The sequence below is a fragment of the Pelodiscus sinensis genome, chromosome 22 (assembly GCF_052426305.1).
Source record: "Pelodiscus sinensis isolate ZL-2025 chromosome 22, ASM5242630v1, whole genome shotgun sequence".
Classification (NCBI taxonomy): domain Eukaryota; kingdom Metazoa; phylum Chordata; order Testudines; family Trionychidae; genus Pelodiscus; species Pelodiscus sinensis.
In genome coordinates, this window is record NC_143073.1 from 25,030,481 (window position 1) to 25,049,365 (window position 18,885).

Here is an 18,885-nt window from a genome sequence, read left to right on the forward strand (position 1 = left end):
GAAAAAATTCTTCAGCACCAGTGGGAGAAAGAAGAAAACGAGAGGCAGCGCCAGTGGCAGAGAGAAGAAAACGAGAGGCAGCGCCAGTGTCAGAGGGTAAGGAAACATCACGATGGCGGGTACTTAGATTTTCCAAAAACCATCGCCAAGGTCCCTCCCCAAAGACTCTTCAGCAAAGAAGCCAGCTGTGGGGTAAGAGGGAAGCTCCACTCATGGACTGGTACCTGGTTACAAGACAGGGAACAAAGGGGAGGAGTCAATGGTCAGTTTTCAGAATGGAATCAGGTATCGAAAGGTAACTGCACCGGGACTGGTCCTCTTCCACTCATTCATAAATGCCCCGGAGCAAAGGGTAAGCAGGGAGGGGGCAGCATTTGCAGATGATTGACAGCCACTCGAGATAGTTAAGTCTAAAGCAGGCTGCTAAGAGCTACAAAGCGATATCAAACGGCAGCTGAAATCCCTCTGAGCAGTGCAGAGCAATGCCGGCTGGAGCACAGAACAGCGTCTGCACAAACAGACTGGGGAGGTCCCGTGTGGCTGTCACTGCCCCAGAGAGGGACCTGGGAGTCCCTGTGGAGAGTTCTCTGCAAACATCCACTCGACGAGCAGCGGCAGCCGAACAGCGACCAGGCTGCTGGAACCCTCCAGAGCTGGGGAGACAAAGCACAGGGAGGGTCTTGCTGTCTCTGTATCAATCCGTGGCAGGCCCACAGCTGGGATCCCGCCTGCAGATTGGGTTCCCCATCTCCAGAGAAGGACACCGGTTGGACCCCCCTGAACCTGGGGTCTCTGGTCCAGCAAGATCCATGCTCCAGCAGGACCACAGAGCCCAGCACAGGGAGGTCTGGCCACGGGGCATGAGGGTGGGGAAAAGGGTGGCGACTCCACCCGGAGCCGGGAGGGGTGGGTGCAGGGGGGTGGTGAAGCAGGGAGATCTGGCCCAAGAAGCTGGGCAGTAGCAGGGAGCCAGCAGCAGCCACACAGCTCCGACCCGGCAGCAGCGGGGACAGCGTAAGCTGAGAGCTCCAGCCCAGGCAGCACCAGCATCCAGGCAGCGGCGGGGTGAGCTGGAGCCCTAGCGACAGGGGGGTGGAGGGCAGCAGTTTAGCCCAGGCTGAGAGGGAAGAGACGCCGCCCTGATCTGGCAAATCCCCTTGTTTGGGACCGGTCAGGCCCTGAGGCTGCCAGAGCAGAGGGGTCCAGCCTGTCCTGGGCTTGGGAACGGCTCAGACAAGGACCCAGATGACTGGGGGAGGGAGAAGCTTCCGCGGGGGAGGGGTTAATCCGCCTGGGGTGTTTGGGTTCCTAACGAGGCGCCTAAGGGGGTGTGAGCGGGGGCTGTAACAGCCTGGCGGGGGAGGGGAAAGTGACTGAGGACGAGTCGTTTGCTCCTCCCCACGCACACGAGAACTAGGAGCCACCACACGGAACGGACGGGCCGAGGGTTTAGAACAACCCAGAGGGACCCGCAGTCACTCTGGGATCCCGCGCCAGGGGATGGTGTGAGGCCAAATTGATACGGGGATCGGAAAACAGAATTCGCTGAGTTCCCAGAGACCGGCCCCTGGATGGCGACTGGCCAGGGTGGTGCCCCGAACTCCTGTCTGTCAGGGGCCGGGAACGGGCGACGGGAGGGATCCCGTGATGGGCCACGTCCAACCCTCGGCTGTGCAGCGCGGCCTGTGTCTGACGCGCCGAGCGCCCCTCCCCCCTTCGCCGCCGGGGGACACGAGGCTTCTCCTGGCCCAGACGGGCTGAGACGTCCCACGAGGGCGGCTTGTGTGACGGGGCCGGCGTTTCTCTGGGGGGCCAGGGGAGGGGGCTGTGGGTGTCTGAGCTGCGCCCACCCTGTGACGCGGCCTTCGCGCTGGGCTCCTGCCCCCCCAGACACCCCAGAGAGTCGCCCCCTCGCCAGGGAGTTGCAGGGGGCGGGTCTGAGCGGAGCCTCCGTGGGGCCTGGCCAGGGGCGCCCATGGAAAGGTCTGTCAGCACCACCGGCCCCACAGCGCCTCAGTCAGCCCCTCTGGGAGACCAGCCCCTCCTGAGCTGTGCCTGGCCGGGCTCCCACTGCCCCCGAGCCAGGTCTGGTCCCACCGTGTGGGAGCCGAGGGGACTGACCATGTCTGCTTCCTTCTCCAGGAACGGGCGGGCGGTTGTATCCTGTCCTGAGCCGGGCCGGACCCGCGCCGAGGGGCCTGAGGAAACGCTCCGACCCGTCCTGGGAGCGACGCTCACCCAAGCGCCACAACCCGCTGCCGGGCTCTGGGGGTCGCTCTGCGCTGATCACCCGGGTGCCGCCCGCCTGCCCTGCCCCACAGAGGCCCTGGGGTGGGGGCTTTCCCTGCTGGTGGGGGGGGGGGGGGGATCCGGGGAGATTAAAGCTTCCTGAGCACCGAGCCGTCGCCTCTGCCGTTTGTTCCCTGCTGCCCCTCGCGCCGACCCCGCCTGCGTGCTGTGGGAGCGCAGGGCCCCACGAGAGCTGGGCACCCAGAGGGTTTCTGGGGGGGATGCCCTCTGCGCCTGGGCACCCCGAGGGATGGGGAACGGGTGGGGGGACCCACACGTCATTTTCAGGAGGGCCCGTGGCTGGGGCAGGGGGAAGGGCGGGGGGAAGGGCCCAGAGGCACCAGTGAGCCAGGGTGAGGGGCTCAAGCAGCCGCCCCCTCATAGGGCCCCTCAGACAGCAGAGCCCCCCCCAGCCATAAGTACCTCAGGGCCGGGCAGGGGGAGACAGGGTCACAGGGGGTGGGAAGGGCCCTGCCATGGAAAGAGCCTGAGAGAAGGCGCTCGCCTGCTGCCTGGCCAGGCTGGACCCAGGCAGCGTAAGGCCAGAGGGGCCCAGCAGAGCAGCCGGGCTGCCCCGTAACCCCGGCCAGCGGATTTCACCAGCTCCCCCGGGGCCGCGCCCTTAGTGTGTGTGCCTGAAGCTCCCCCAGGAAGGGGAGTGCAAGGGGGTGGGTGAGGTGGGGGGTGCAGGAGTCAGGGCAGGGAGCAGGAGGGGGGGATGGGGCTGGGGGAGCTCAGGGCTGGCATGTTGTTGATAATGTGCCAGAACACGAGCCCTAGTAGGTAGGTTAGGAGGTTGGGGGAATGGGGGGTGCAGGAGTCAGGGCAGGGAGCAGGAGGGGGGGGGGATGGGGCTGGGGATAATGTGCGGGAACACGAGCCCTAGTAGGTAGGTTAGGAGGTTGGGGGAATGGGGGGCTCGGGGCAGGTGGTTGGGGTGTGTGGCTCGGGGGGGGGGGGTCAGGGAAGAGCGTTGGGGGGGAAATATTGGAGCAAGGGCCCATTTAGGTGGGGTAGGAGGCTGGATGTGGGCTCAGGGCAGGGGCTTGGGGCCAGGCCGCAAGGGCCCATGTAGGGAGGGCAGCAGGCTGAACAGCCTCCCCCTCCGCCCCCGCCCCAATCCCTACCTGGGCCCGGCTTGCTCCCCCTCCCTTCCCATCACTGTCAGGGGATGCGCGGGCAGGAGCCAGCGTGGGGACGTCCCTGCTCTGCCCCGGCCCCCAGTGGAAGGGAGGCGCCGGCTGCTCCCCTCTCCCTGCCGGACCATTGCAGGAGAGGGACTCGAGCAGCCTCCAGCCCGAATCTCCAGGGGGAGGGCCAGTCCCCCCTCCCCAGATGGTGCCACGGGGGGCGAGGGAGGCTGGACTCAGGCCAGTCCTGGTCGTGTCCGGGTGTCCTGGCTGTGACTAGGTCCCTGCCCCGCCCTGTCCCGGCCTTGGCCAGGTGCAGCCAGCGTGGCGAGCAGGGGCAGGACCGACCGCAGGCCCTGGTGCCCCGTGGGAGGGGGGATTTCCCAGTCACACCCACTGCTGGGGGCCTGCGCCACAGGGGGCTAGCAGAGGAGGGTTCTGCCAAGGCCTGTTCCCCCGTCTGGGGAGGGGCCGGGAGGCCTCGGAGCCGCCTGCCCTGCCCCTGGCCTGGCGCAATGTGGCTGCCACGTGAGAACGTGACTGCGCCTTGGCCCCGGGCTGCTGCTGCTCTCGGTGCCGCTGCGGCTGCAGGCAAAGGCCTCGGCCTCTGAGCCCCCCTGCGCCTGCCAGGGCCTGTGATGCAGGGTCAGCCCTTGCCTGGGGGGCTGTGAATTAGCCTCTCCCCCAGCCAGGCCTCGGAGTGAGGGCCTCACAGCCAGCTGGGCACAGAGCAAGGGGGCACCGACCCCCCCGGGGAGCCCTGCCAGGCACGGGTGCATCCTTCACTGCCCTCCAGTCTGGGGCTTCTCCTCCCCATCACAGAGCCTCTCCTCCCCCCTCCCTCACACACCTCAGGGCCAGGGGAGCCGGGCCCAGCCACACAGACCCTCTGCCCTGCCTGCAGCTGGGTGACCACCGGCCTGCTAGTGACTGAGTCCAGCAGCACCCACAGTTCCTGCTCCCAGCAGGGCCTCATTGCTGACAAGGCTGTGAGCTTTCCCCAGGGGTGCCCTGCTAGCACCGAGGCTGCGAACTTCCCCCAGAGGTGCCCTGCCAGCACCAAGGCTGCGAGCTTCCTCCAGAGGTGCCCTGCCAGCACCAAGGCTGCGAGCTTCCCCCAGAGGTGCCCTGCCGGCACCATGGCTCTGAGCTTCCCCCAGAGGTGCCCTGCCGGCACCAAGGCTGTGAGCTTCCCCCAGAGGTGCCCTGCCAGCACCACGGCTGTGAGCTTCCCTCAGAGGTGCCCTGCCGGCACCACGGCTGTGAGCTTCCCCCAGAGGTGCCCTGCCGGCACCACGGCTGTGAGCTTCCCCCAGAGGTGCCCTGCCAGCACCAGGGCTGTGAGCATCCCCCAGAGGTGCCCTGCCGGCACCACGGCTGTGAGCTTCCCCCAGAGGTGCCCTGCTAGCACAATGGCTGTGAGTTTCCCCCAGAGGTGCCCTGCCAGCACCAAGGCTGTGAGCATCCCCCAGAGGTGCCCTGCCGGCACCAAGGCTGTGAGCTTCCCCCAGAGGTGCCCTGCTAGCACAATGGCTGTGAGTTTCCCCCAGAGGTGCCCTGCCAGCACCAAGGCTGTGAGCATCCCCCAGAGGTGCCCTGCCGGCACCAAGGCTGTGAGCTTCCCCCAGAGGTGCCCTGCCGGCACCAAGGCTGTGAGTTTCCCCCAGAGGTGCCCTGCCAGCACCAAGGCTGTGAGCTTCCCCCAGAGGTGCCCTGCTGGAACCACGGCTGTGAGCTTCCCCCAGAGGTGCCCTGCTAGCACCAAGGCTGTGAGCTTTCCCCAGGGCTGCCCTGCCGGCACCAAGGCTGTGAGCTTCCCTCAGAGGTGCCCTGCCAGCACCAAGGCTGTGAGCTTCCCCCAGAGGTGCCCTGCCAGCACCAAGGCTGTGAGCTTCCCCCAGAGGTGCCCTGCCAGCACCAAGGCTGTGAGCTTCCCCCAGAGGTGCCCTGCCAGCACCAAGGCTGTGAGCTTCCCCCAGAGGTGCTCTGCCAGCACCAAGGCTGTGAGCTTCCCCCAGAGGTGCCCTGCCAGCACCAAGGCTGTGAGCTTCCCCCAGAGGTGCCCTGCCAGCACCAAGGCTGTGAGCTTCCCCCAGAGGTGCTCTGCCAGCACCAAGGCTGTGAGCTTCCCCCAGAGGTGCCCTGCTGTAACCACGGCTGTGAGCTTCCCCCAGAGGTGTCCTGTGTCCTGTTATTAACATTTAATGTGAGCAGGCAGGTCTTTGCTGCACCCACTAGTGGGTGTTGGCTCCAAATTCTGTGCAAAGGGCCATGTGGGGTGGCCAATGAAAGCTGATGCTCCTGGTTCTACGTGGGATACTCATGTACCTGTTTGATTCACGTGTGTGGAGTTATGAACATGAACTCGAGGCTGGTATTTAAACTGTTCGAGGTGTAACAGTTAACTCAAACTAAGGACTTAGTTCGAGTTAACGTTTGACTGTCGCGTGTAGCCGCGGGCAGTTAGTTCGGACTAGGGGGATTTAAAAATGGCGCCCGGACGGGAAGATGGAAATAAAGGCTGGGATATTTAAATCCCGGGCTTCATTTGCAACTTCAAATGCCCACATTAGCCTCCTTAGTTCGCACTAGGGGGCTAGTGTAGACAGCCTATGTTCTACTGATTCTGTAGCTGCTATTCATGTACCTGTGTGACGTCTCTTTGTGGAGTTAGAAACATGGACTCTGTGTTGATGCTGGAAGACTCTGTCTGAGTCAGAGCAATGGGCCAGGAACGCTCCGTCAGTGACTGTGCTAATTAGCAAGGCTCCAGGGACAAGGCTCAAAGAGGCCAATACCCACCTGAGGAATGTGTCTGGGACCTGCAAACCAGCCAGCATCATGACTCATGACTTGGGACAAGGGACAGGTCCCTGGGCCATGTGACCTGCTCCAGCTTGGAAGATACCAGGGATGCATATAAATGCCATGAGGCAGACTCCTCTTGCCTTCAATCCTGCTGCTGACTCTAGATGCAGCCTGGAGGGACAGCGAGCCGGGGAGAATGGTTGGCCCATCCTGACATAGGATGTGCACCAGAGACTTCTAAGCTGGCAGTTTGTAACCGCTCTGCCGAGATCCTGCATTGAGAACTGGGAGATTCGACGCATGTAACGTATTCTCCTTAACAACCTCACTCTCCACCTTTTCTTTCTTTTAGTAATAAACCTTTAGATTTTAGATGCTAAAAGATTGGCTTGGAACTGTGGCTGGTTCTTTGGGACCGGAAAGACCCGTTTGGGGTAGGTGGGATTGGGTTCTATAGCCCCTCACCTGTGTGCAGGCCCGGGGCGGATTGTGGCCCAGGGAGAGGTGAGGTGTCGGGGGGGGTTGCTCGGTGGGGCTGGTTTGTGGCCTGTTTGGGAAGGTTTCTGGTCAGGGGCTGTAAGGAGCCCTGAGTTTGAGCAGTTCGCCCTGAGCAGACGTCCTCACTGGTGCCCAGACCCGGCCCGGCCTGTCACAGCTCCTGCTCACAGACCCCTGGACACAGGCCAGTCACTGGCTGGGGATTCCAGTGTCTCCAGGGGGCTGGGAGAGTCTCTGGGGGCAGGGATGCTCCGTGCAAAGCTCAGCCCATCTGAATGGATGGAGCCGGGTTCCTCTGGGCCTGTCTCCAGCCCCCCACCCCCACCCCTATGGTCTGAAAGAGGGGCAGGCAGCCTGGGGGCTCAGCTCCCCCCTGCGAGACCCAGCCTAGGTGAGGGTGTGACCCTGGGTGGGTCAGAGTCCCTGTACGGGGGCAGAGGGCGTCTCCTCCTCTGGATGTGTCGCCTCCCTTGGCTGGTCGCCCCCGCGAGGTCAGTGCTGTGCAGCTCCCCACAGCATGGTAGTGCCCCCCCAGAACCTCCCTCCTGTAACCCGGGCATTGGTGTCCCCAACCCATCCCTCCCTGTGCCTGGCCCTGCCCCTCCTGCCCCTGTTCCCAATCCTGCCTCTCAGGCTCCTTCCATGCCAGGGCCCTTCCAACCCCCATGTGATCCTGTCTCCCCGCTGCCCGGCCCCTGAGTTATGGCCGGCCGGAGGGGGGGGGGAGCGCCTGTGCTGTGTGTCTCAGGGGTCCTATGAGGGGCGGCTGCTTGAGCCCCTCACCCGAGCAGCTCACTGGTGCCTCTATGCTAATTCCCCACCGTGCCCTGCACCAGCCACGGCTCCACCCTGGAAATGATGTTTGGGTGCCCCCACCCATGCCCCATACCCTGGGGTGCTCAACCAAGCAGGGCACTTCCCCCCGGAAACTCCCTGGGTGCCCAGCTCTGGCCCTGCACCTCCCCAGCCGCTCAGAGCCGCAGGCGGGGTCGGCGCGAGGGGCAGCAGAGAACAAACTGCAGAGGCGACGGCTCGGTGCTCAGGAAGCTTTAATCTCCCCGGAACCCCCCCCCCCCCACCAGCAGGGAAAGCCCCCACCCCAGGGCCTCTGTGGGGCAGGGCGGGCGGGGGGCACCCGGGTGATCAGCGCAGAGCGACCCCCAGAGCCCGGCAGCGGGTTGTGGCGCTTGGGTGAGCGTCGCTCCCAGGACGGGTCGGAGCGTTTCCTCAGGCCCCTCGGCGCGGGTCCGGCCCGGCTCAGGACAGGATACAACCGCCCGCCCGTTCCTGGAGAAGGAAGCAGACACTGTCAGTCCCCTCGGCTCCCACACGGGGGGACCAGACCTGGCTCGGGGGCAGTGGGAGCCCGGCCAGGCACAGCTCAGGAGGGGCTGGTCTCCCAGAGGGGCTGACTGAGGCGCTGTGGGGCCGGTGGTGCTGACAGACCTTTCCATGGGCGCCCCTGGCCAGGCCCCACGGAGGCTCCGCTCAGACCCGCCCCCTGCAACTCCCTGGTGAGGGGGCGACTCTCTGGGGTGTCAGGAGCCCAGCGCGAAGGCTGCGTCGCAGGGTGGGCGCAGCTCAGACACCCACAGCCCCCTCCCCCAGCTCCCCAGAGAAACGCCGGCCCCGTCACACAAGCCGCCCTCGTGGGACGTCTCAGCCCGTCTGGGCCAGGAGAAGCCTCGTGTCCCCCGGCGGCGAAGGGGGGAGGGGCGCTCGGCGCGTCAGACACAGGCCGCGCTGCACAGCCGAGGGTTGGACGTGGCCCATCACGGGATCCCTCCCGTCGCCCGTTCCCGGCCCCTGACAGACAGGAGTTCGGGGCACCACCCTGGCCAGTCGCCATCCAGGGGCCGGTCTCTGGGAACTCAGCGAATTCTGTTTTCCGATCCCCGTATCAATTTGGCCTCACACCATCCCCTGGCGCGGGATCCCAGAGTGACTGCGGGTCCCTCTGGGTTGTTCTAAACCCTCGGCCCGTCCGTTCCGTGTGGTGGCTCCTAGTTCTCGTGTGCGTGGGGAGGAGCAAACGACTCGTCCTCAGTCACTTTCCCCTCCCCCGCCAGGGTGTTACAGCCCCCGCTCACACCCCCTTAGGCGCCTCGTTAGGAACCCAAACACCCCAGGCGGATTAACCCCTCCCCCGCGGAAGCTTCTCCCTCCCCCAGTCATCTGGGTCCTTGTCTGAGCCGTTCCCAAGCCCAGGACAGGCTGGACCCCTCTGCTCTGGCAGCCTCAGGGCCTGACCGGTCCCAAACAAGGGGATTTGCCAGATCAGGGCGGCGTCTCTTCCCTCTCAGCCTGGGCTAAACTGCTGCCCTCCACCCCCCTGTCGCTAGGGCTCCAGCTCACCCCGCCGCTGCCTGGATGCTGGTGCTGCCTGGGCTGGAGCTCTCAGCTTACGCTGTCCCCGCTGCTGCCGGGTCGGAGCTGTGTGGCTGCTGCTGGCTCCCTGCTACTGCCCAGCTTCTTGGGCCAGATCTCCCTGCTTCACCACCCCCCTGCACCCACCCCTCCCGGCTCCGGGTGGAGTCGCCTCCCTTTTCCCCACCCTCATGCCCCGTGGCCAGACCTCCCTGTGCTGGGCTCTGTGGTCCTGCTGGAGCATGGATCTTGCTGGACCAGAGACCCCAGGGTCAGGGGGGTCCAACCGGTGCCCTTCTCTGGAGACGGGGAACCCAATCTGCAGGCGGGATCCCAGCTGTGGGCCTGCCACGGATTGATACAGAGACAGCAAGACCCTCCCTGTGCTTTGTCTCCCCAGCTCTGGAGGGTTCCAGCAGCCTGGTCGCTGTTCGGCTGCCGCTGCCCATCGAGTGGATGTTTGCAGAGAACTCTCCACAGGGACTCCCAGGTCCCTCTCTGGGGCAGTGACAGCCACACGGGACCTCCCCAGTCTGTTTGTGCAGACGCTGTTCTGTGCTCCAGCCGGCATTGCTCTGCACTGCTCAGAGGGATTTCAGCTGCCGTTTGATATCGCTTTGTAGCTCTTAGCAGCCTGCTTTAGACTTAACTACCTCGAGTGGGTGTCAATCATCTGCAAATGCTGCCCCCTCCCTGCTTACCCCTTGCTCTGGGGCATTTATGAATGAGTGGAAGAGGACCAGTCCCGGTGCAGTTACCTTTCGATACCTGATTCCATTCTGAAAACTGACCATTGACTCCTCCCCTTTGTTCCCTGTTTTGTAACCAGGTACCAGTCCATGAGTGGAGCTTCCCTCTTACCCCACAGCTGGCTTCTTTGCTGAAGAGTCTTTGGGGAGGGACCTTGGCGATGGTTTTTGGAAAATCTAAGTACCCGCCATCGTGATGTTTCCTTACCTTCTCATACTGGCGCTGCCTCTCGTTTTCTTCTCTCTGCCACTGGCGCTGCCTCTCGTTTTCTTCTTTCTGCCACTGGCGCTGAAGAATTTTTTCTTCTCTCTCCCACCTCAACCGGTCGTCCTCTCTCCTTTGGATCTGGAATTATGCAAAGAAAGGCAACTGAGCACTGCTGGGCAAAGATCCAGCACCCGGCACTGCACACAGCTCAGCCCCCACAGTAACACCACCCGGGTAACCCTGGCAAGTGACTCACCCCCACCCAGCACAGGAAGGTGACTCTCCCCTCCCCTAAAGGTCCCTGTAAATCTGTCCAGAAGGAAACGTACTGCCTGGCCCACCTACAGGAACCCTGAGCAAGTGGGCAAGACCCAGGCGGCCAGGCCATTGACAGAAGGGTACTTGGTGCCCCCAAGGCCTGGCTTTCTCCGTTCAGTGCTCCCTGTGCAGCTGTGCCCACAGCGCTGTGAGAGGGAAGGGAATTCAATAAACATCCCTGAGGGCAGGGGGGTTAATTCCTTCCTGACCCCTGCTGCTGGCTGCACGGAGCCTTGAAGCAGGAGCCTCGGGAGCACAAGGCCTCTGCCAGCCGTGAACCCAGGGCTGCTGAGCCCCGCCCCCGCCCTCACAAGCAAACCTGTCACCCCCACACTCAGGCGTGTATTCGGAGGGACTAGATTTGAATCCCACACAGGCAGAGGAGCAGACGCACAAGGGTAAAAGGTTAATTAGGCCTTTCAAAAACTGAGGCCTGAGGCAGAGAACAGGTGGAGAGTCCATCCACGGGGGGATGCAGTAAGACATAGGAGTCATAGGCACTCACTCAGACTAACAACCGTCCCGGTGATTTCAGGTGCACGTGATCATCTGGCACCTGTGTGATCTCCATATGACTGGGCAATAGACGGGAGGTTGTGTGCAAACCGGAAATGTCTCCCACTTGGCGGTGTACGTGGCCCTTGTGGGTTCATTTCTCATGCTCACCAACATGGTCTCAATGGCTCATCACCCACCACACAACGCTGGGAGATTTAAGGTCAGGCTGCAGAGACTCGCCCTGGTCTGGGACAGGAGTTCTCTGACGAACAGCAAAGTCACTGTGACTTGTTGGGATTCCGATGCACGTCGGTCGGCCAATGAGTCGTAGCACGGCGATGCAATGAGAGTTAACGAGGCGCCTCCTGAGTGCCCTGGGGATGAGAGGCGCTGGCGGGAATGCGCACAGCAGGTGACTGGGCCGTGGCAGAAGAAAGGCCCCTGCAGTGCACTCGGGAGGGGGGCTGCTCAAGAGAAAAGTGTCTTGCCCTGGATGTCCAGGTGGGGAATCTGGAGGGAAATGTCCTTCCTGGTTGAGCACTTGCATTGGTCTAAGGAAACACTCACTCCTGGGAGGAGAAAGGCCTTCGAGGGATGTTGCCATGGCTACCCGGTGCCAGAGGAACACAGACTTGGGGTCTGGGCTAGGCCGTCTTGCACCAGCTTGTTTCTCCAGGGCCGGCTCGTCAGTTTCCTCCCAACCGGAAGCATCTGAAAAATAAAACAGAAGCTCCGAAGCAGGGAGGAGGGTGGGTCGTGGAGCACCCACGGGGTAACATCTCGAAGAACAGACGTTACTGCACAGGGTCCAGTACCAGGGCCAAGTCCCACGGCTCTGGTGGAATTGTGTAGGTCAGGTACAGATTCCTGAGCCCCCTTTAGGAATCTTTTAACTAACGGGTGAGAGAACAGCGAATGACCGTCGATGGGAGGATGGAAGGCCGAGATTGCTGCCAAGTGAACTTTCAGCGAAGCATTTTCTAACCCCTCTGTCTTTAGGTGGAGGATGTAATCCAAAGCTTGCTGCACCGGCAAAGAGAGAGGGTCAAAGTTCCTCTCCAGACACCACGTTTGGAACCGATGCCATTTGCAGAGGTAGGCTTTGCGAGTGCTATGGCATCTGCTATTTATCAGTACATGTTTTACTGCCTGAGAGCAGGTCATTTCTGGTGGCTGGAGCCAGTTAGGAGCCACACTGTGAGGTGCATGCGATCAATGCTCGGATGCACCATCGTACCGTGATGTTGAGACAGCAAATTGGACAGCTGTGGTAGTTGTCATGGCTGAGCGACCGACATTCTCGACAATTGCGTCAGCAAAGTCTGTCGGGGCCAAATCACAGTCGCGCCCTCCATCGCTATCTTCTCCAGCGCCCTCGGAATGAGAGGAAGAGGTGGAAACGCATAGAGTAGCTGGTGACGACCCCAATCGAGCAGGAAAGCATCTCCCAAGGAATTCATGTCGACACCCCCTCGTGAACAATAATGACAGTTTTTGTTGTGACGAGTGGCAAAGAGGTCTATACTCGAGAACCCCCAGAGATGGAAAAGATCGCGAAAACTTCGTTGTATAACTCCCACTCGTGTTAGAGGAAGGAAGTGTCTGCTGAGGGCATTGGCGATGATATTGTCCTTGCCGGGAAGGTATGATGGGGTAAGGGTTATACCGTGATGGATTGCCCACAGCCATTTAGCCCAACCGATCAAGGAAGCATCCGTTGTGATCTTCACTGAGAGCCTTTGTCTGTGGAAGGGGACCCCTGATAGCAAATTTTGGGGGTTGTCCCACCATGTTAGTGAAGTCCTGACGTGTTTGGGAATAGATACTGTTTTGCTCGTGCTGTGTACCCCCGGTGTGTAAACAGTGAAAAGCCAATGCTGGAGGCTGCACAGGTGAAGTCTTGCATGTGACATCACATATGTGGTGGCAGCCATATGTCCGAGCAGCTGTAGACACACAAGCATGCGGGATCTGGGAGCAATTGACACAGTCTGAACCAAATCCCGAATCAACTCGAACCTTGCTGTGGGTAAGTATACTCTTGCACTCAGTGCATTGAGCCTCACGCCGATAAATTCCAAGTCCTGACTCAGTGTCAGGGACGATTTGACGAAATTGATTATGAGGCCCAACGCCTCGAACACCATCCTGGTGGTGGTCACTGCCCATGTAGCCTCTTCGCAAGTATGGGCCTTCAGTAGGCAATTGTCGAGATACGGGAAGATTGTGATATTGAGGCGTTGAAGGTAAGCAGGTACCACTGCTAGGGTTTTGGAAAACACTCGTGGCGCTGCTGACAGACCGAAGGGTAACACTTGGTATTGGTAATGATCTGAACCCACTACAAAACAAAGGAATCGCCTGTGGGCCGGATGAATTGCCATATGGAAATAGGTGTCCTGCAAGTCGAGGGACGCAAACCAATCCCCTTTGTCGAAAGCCGGAATGATAGAGGCTAATGTGACCATCTTGAATTTTTGTTTCCACTGGTGACGATTGAGTCAACGTAGGTCCAGGATAGGCCTCCAACCCCCTGACTTCTTCTGGGTGAGAAAGTACCGAGAGTAGATATCTCTCCCCCGGAACTGAATGGGTATCCTCTCCACTGCTCCTATAATAAGTAGTTGAGACGCCTCTTGCTGTAGAAGAGTCTCATAAGAGGGGTCCCTGAAAAGGGACGGGGAGGGTGGGGAATGGGGAGGGATTGAGTTGAAAGGGATGGCATATCCTGAAACAACTATGTCATTGACCCATCGGTCGGTGGAAATTAGAGACCAGCGACGTTGATAAGGCCTCAGCCGATGATGGAATAAAGCTAGTGGATTGTGTGAAGCTCCCGACAAAGGGGTGGTGAGCAGTCCCTCGAGTGACCCATCAAACTTGCTGCCGCCCCTGTTGGTGGCTGGATGCCTTGCTAGGCTGTTGTCTTTGTTTCTGTTGGCGTTGCCTTGGCCTCTGCTGCTCATATGGTTTGGCATGGAATGTCGCGTAAGAGAAGGGTCTCTCTGTTATAGGGCGTATACCTCTTATCCTTTTACGGAGGCGTATACATCCCAAGCGTTCTCAGTGTCGTATGGGAGTCTTTGCCCGAGTGGAACACCTGATCAGTGGATTGGGCAAAGAGTGACTGACGATCAAAGGGTAAGTCTTCTACCTTGTTGAACAACTCTTTCGGGGCCACAGCTTGGTGTAACCAGGATGCACGACGCATGACTACAGCAGTAGCTGTGGCCCTAGCTGCTGCCTCAGCTGTGTCCAGGACAATCTGCAGTGCTCTTCGAGCCATTGCGTAGCCCTCCTGTATTACTGCCCTTAAGATTTGATACTTAGAGTCTGGTAGGTGTTCTAGAAGAGGGACTAATTTCGAATAATTGTCAAAATCAAGATTCGAGAGGGGAGCCTCGTAGTTACACATTCGGAGAACTGAAGTGGCAGAAGAATATACTTTTCTGCCTAAAATGTCCAGGTGCTTAGCCTCTTTGTCACTTGCAGTATTTTTATTTTGAGCCGTCTTGGATCTCTGTTGTGCGGCATCCGTGACGAGGGAATTGGGCTGGGGATGCGTGAACAAAAAGTCCATACCCTTTTGGTTTATAAAATATTTCTTCTCCGACCTCTTGTTAGTCGGTAAGGAAGCAGCTGGAGTCTGCCATATATCATTCTCATAGACTCATAGACTGTGTCTACATTGGCACCCCTTTCCGGAAAAGGGATGCTAATGAGACACTTCGGAATTGCAAATCCGCTGGGGATTTAAATATCCCCTACGGCATTTGCATTTACATGGCTGCCGCTTTTTTCCGGCTCGGGGTTATGCCGGAGAAAAGCGCCAGTCTAGACGCGATTTTTCAGAAAATAAACCCTTTTCCGGAAGATCCCTTATTCCTACTTGAAAGTAGAATAAGAATGGGTAGTCAGAATGCGCAACCCTCATAAAGAGCTCTTGAAATTGCTTATGATCTTCCACGGGAGATAGCTCTTCACGGAAGACAGCTCTTCACGGAAGATGATGATGAATAGTTGGCCGGAGACTCAGGGGTCCGTGGTTCCCTGTTCGGGGTATAATTGTCCTCATGCTCATCATGATTAAAAACTAAGATAGTGTCCTCCGCAGGCGCTGGTGGAACCATCGGCGAGGGTACGTGAAGTGGAGACACTGGACAAGTGGATTGTGGAGATCGTGAATGCGGGCATCGTGTGTTACGAGAAGGGAGACGGTCATCATAGTAATGGTCATATCTCTGACGGTGAGCTGGGGAGCGTCTTGGAGAGTAGCCTCTGGATGCATTGCATTGATGTGAATATCTTGAGCATCTTGAGGATCTTGGTGAGATAGATCTAACAGAAAAACGAGATGGAGAACGAGAACAGCAAGAGTAGTGACAGCGGTAGTGACGGTATGATGGTGATCGATGAGGTGATCTATGGTAGTGATCCCTAGTGGAGACATAACGAGGAGCATGATGGTTGTCTGAGCAAGATGAAGCTGGTGACCAGGGTCTCGGGGAGAACCCAGCTCAGTCTGGCGTGAGGGAAGGTGTCCGAACACGCCTTGACTTGTATAGTGCCTTAGTCGGCACCGGAGGATCAAGAGGGGAAGACGGTGCCGTTTGAAGTGGGGTGGCCCCAGTCGAATAGCTGCCCTGCGGATGAGTCAGCGGTGCCGCAGGAGCTAAAAGCTGTGCCGGTGCCGGAGGAGGCTGCGGTGCAGAGGGCTGCGCTGGCCGATGCTTACCTGCGGTGCCTGAGTCGGCGCTGTTACTTGTGGCACCCTGGAGAGCGCGGTCACAGCAGCCGGCCCCGCAGGCATGGGTGCCGGTAGGGCTGTAGTTGACTGCGCATGCGCAGCGTCAGCCGGTGCCGGGGCCACCATAGCCGGCTGTAACACGGCTGTTAGAGCCGTTGCCGGTGCCGATTCCGCCCGTGGCCCGCTGCGCGCTGTCAGTTTCATACAATGCGAGCACTTCATCGGGATGTGCCCGTCCCCCAGACATTTGACACAGCGCGAGTGTCCGTCGGATGCAGGCATGGCATCCTGACACTGAACATTTCCTGAAGCCAGGCATAGTCTTTGTAGGTTGCAAACAACAAGAAAACAGTTTTTTTTAAAGGCTACAGAACACAACTATAGATTAGGACAGAAAAACAAAGATTTTGAAAACTAACTAGACTAACTATTAACAACTATACTAACTATAAACTGCCAAGTGGCAATTAAAGTCTCCAGAGTAAAAATCCCTTTTTCTCCTCAGGCCGGAGAGGGAGCACGTCCTAGGTCCATCTGCGGCCGCGGACGGTTGAAAGGAAAGTGACGAGCCGGCCCGCGCTCAGCTGTAACGGCTCGAACGGCGCGAGGCAGCAGGAGCGCATGCGCGGGCCGGCAGGGCTACTGCTAAGGAAGTTTCTCCGTTTGCGGCGCCGGGACGAGCCCAGCACCTCGAGTGGAGCACCCTCAGGGACACTACTCGACGAAGAAGCCGGGCCGGATGATCCCCAACACCCAACTGTCCGTGGTGACTGGCCCCAGGTGGGGGTGAAAGGGGAAATGGCCCCCAGGGATGACAGGGGTTTCCATGGATGGTGAGGGACGGTCACAGTTCTCAGCATGGATGTCAGACGTGGTGCTTGGGCTGATGCTGGGGAAGGGGAAAGAGGGGCTGAGGGAGGGGCAGGCGAGTGTCCTCTCTGGGATCCCTGCCAGCAACGTGGTGTCTCCTCAGGGCACAGATAGGAAGGTGGTTGGGGGCTGGGTGTTGGGGGGCTGAGTGTTGGGGGGGTGGGGGGTTGGGTGTTGCCTGCCATTGCTGCTGGCGTCTCAGCGCTGGAGTGTGATGCCAAGGGACCAGAGCTTGGCCATGGAAATCCTCAGAGGAGATCAAGGACTTGCTGGTCTGACAGGGCGCTGGCCCAGGCAGTTTGGGGGCAGCTGACTCCACTTCAGGCCTGCTGGAGGCCTTTAAAAACCTCCCCAGTTAGAAGATGGGAAGAGGCAGAGAGAGAGAGACGGATGGATGGATGGACGGACACAGACACACACACACCCAACATTCCCATCCCCAGCCAGGTACCAGTGCAGTGCCCAGGGAAACTGAGGCAGACACAGGGTTACAGCAGAGCAGCACAGGACAGTAGGAATCACACACAATGTAACAGAGCACACAACCTCCGCAATATCACAGCGTAGCAATAGTAGCTCCTCCTCTGTGCCATGGTGGTGCTCCCTGGCCAGAGGCTCCACCTGAGCAGCCAAGGTGGTGCTCTTCGGAGGGGCTCCTTCCAGGATGGGGGGATTGGGAGCTGCACGTTGGTTGGGTGGGGGTGGGACCCAGCCTGCTGCTGCTGTCCCCCCGTCCTGCAGCCCTGTGGGGGGCAGCACTCGGTAGGCTGTCGCCAGCCTCCAGTCCCCCCCCCCCACCATGCAGTTAGTCTGGGGGCATCGGCACTCAGGGACGGCCAGGCTCCATGGGCTGCCCAGCTGTCTGGGGGTGGGGGGCTGGTATCTGGGGGCCGACCCGGCATCCGGCATCCGGCACCCGTCCCGTGGCCTGCCAGGTCTCCTGGGGGGAGCAGACTCCGGGTTGGGGCAGGAGGGCTCCTTGCCCAGGCTGGAGGCAGACAGGATGGCAGAGCCCAGCTGGGCTGTAGCTGCCCCCAGTGGCCACTCTCAGCATCGCGTCCCTGCTCTCTGTGCCCCCCCACCACTCTGCCTCCTTCCTTTGCATGTTCTGGAAACCAGGCCCCCTCCAGGCACCTCTCACTCCCCAGGTACAACCAACCCTGACGGGGGTTTAATGTGAGGTGAGAGGAAGCTGCTACGGAACTTGGTGGTCCCAGCGCGTGCGGCCTAGGAGGAGATCTTGGACACATGCAAGACGCACAGGCAGGAAGGACTCACAGACACACAGACGCTCTCCTAGAGACAGAATATTTCCTGTGGGATGACAGAATGACATCACCACGTCGCTCTGCATCCCACCGCCCTCAGCCGCCCGGCATCCTCCCTCCCCCCCCGGAACCAGGGCGGTGGGAGGGTGGGAAAAAAGCCACAAGACCTCTTCCCTCCCCCCTTTGGGGGCCAGGAGCTGCCCCACCACCTCACTGTCCCCCCAACTCTGGTTAGGGTTGCCAAATGGTCGAGCAAAAAAAAAATCCGAAACCGGGATAATAAGCCCCCCAGAAGGAGGCGGCGGCGGGGCCAAGATATGCGCTAGGAGCCTGTGGTTGCGCAGAAGCCTTGCAGGGGCGGGGAAAGTGGCCACTCCCCCTACCCCAGCCCGGCTTCTGTGCAATCACAGGCTCCTAGCGCTGATCCTGGCCCCACCCTCCAGACACTCCCCCCGCTCACGCCAGGCTTCCATCCGGTGCGCAGCCGGAAAAATCTGAGAATACCGGACATTGCACAACACCGGACAAAAAGCGCAAATACCGGACTGTCCGGTGCAATACTGGGCACCTGGCAACCCTAACTCTGGTGGGACAGGAGCCATGAGGCCTCCCTCCTGCCCTCCCCTGGGGGAGCTGGGAGATGGGCCCCTCCTCCTTCCCCTGTGCTCTTGGGGGGCAGGAGTCACATGGCCTCTCTCCTCCCCGTTCTCCACAGAGGCAGGAGTCATACGGCCTCCCCATCTCTGGTGCTCCGGGGAGGTGGGACCTGTGAGCCATGTGCACTCCCCCCTCCGCCCACCCCCAGTCCCCTCACACACCCACTGTCACGTTACTGGATATTGAAAGGAGCAGTCAGATCACTGCTGCACCCGTGGGGGAGTGTTGACCCCAAAAGTGGCACAAAGGAGGCCCTGTGAGGTGTCAAATAGAAGCCTCCTTTCTTCTGATTCCATATGCACTATTCATGTGATTGTATAATGTCAGTATGTGACGTTATAAGCATGTATTTTGGTGGATACCAAATGTTTCTCTATATGTGGCTGAACCATGGGCAAAGCAGCTCAGCCTATGGACATGCTAACGAGCAAAGCTCTGGAACAATAGCCCTCTATAGGCCAAGGACACACCTCAAGAG

General features: G+C 60.1%; 2 protein-coding genes across 2 annotated transcripts in view; both read right to left on the reverse strand.

The window, feature by feature from the left end:
• LOC149521872 (uncharacterized) overlaps positions 1–18,885 on the reverse strand; it is a 465,443-nt gene that overhangs the window by 400,664 nt on the left and 45,894 nt on the right. The window lies entirely within an intron of this gene.
• Positions 7,983–18,885, reverse strand: part of LOC149521878 (guanylate-binding protein 1-like) — a 37,389-nt gene continuing 26,486 nt past the window's right edge. Inside the window, exons 10-12 of the mRNA XM_089772703.1 lie at positions 11,727–11,888; positions 10,050–10,187; positions 7,983–8,012 (exon numbers count right to left, since the gene is read on the reverse strand). Coding sequence (XP_089628829.1) covers positions 7,983–8,012; positions 10,050–10,187; positions 11,727–11,888 — 330 coding nt within the window. The remainder of the gene's footprint in view (positions 8,013–10,049; positions 10,188–11,726; positions 11,889–18,885) is intronic.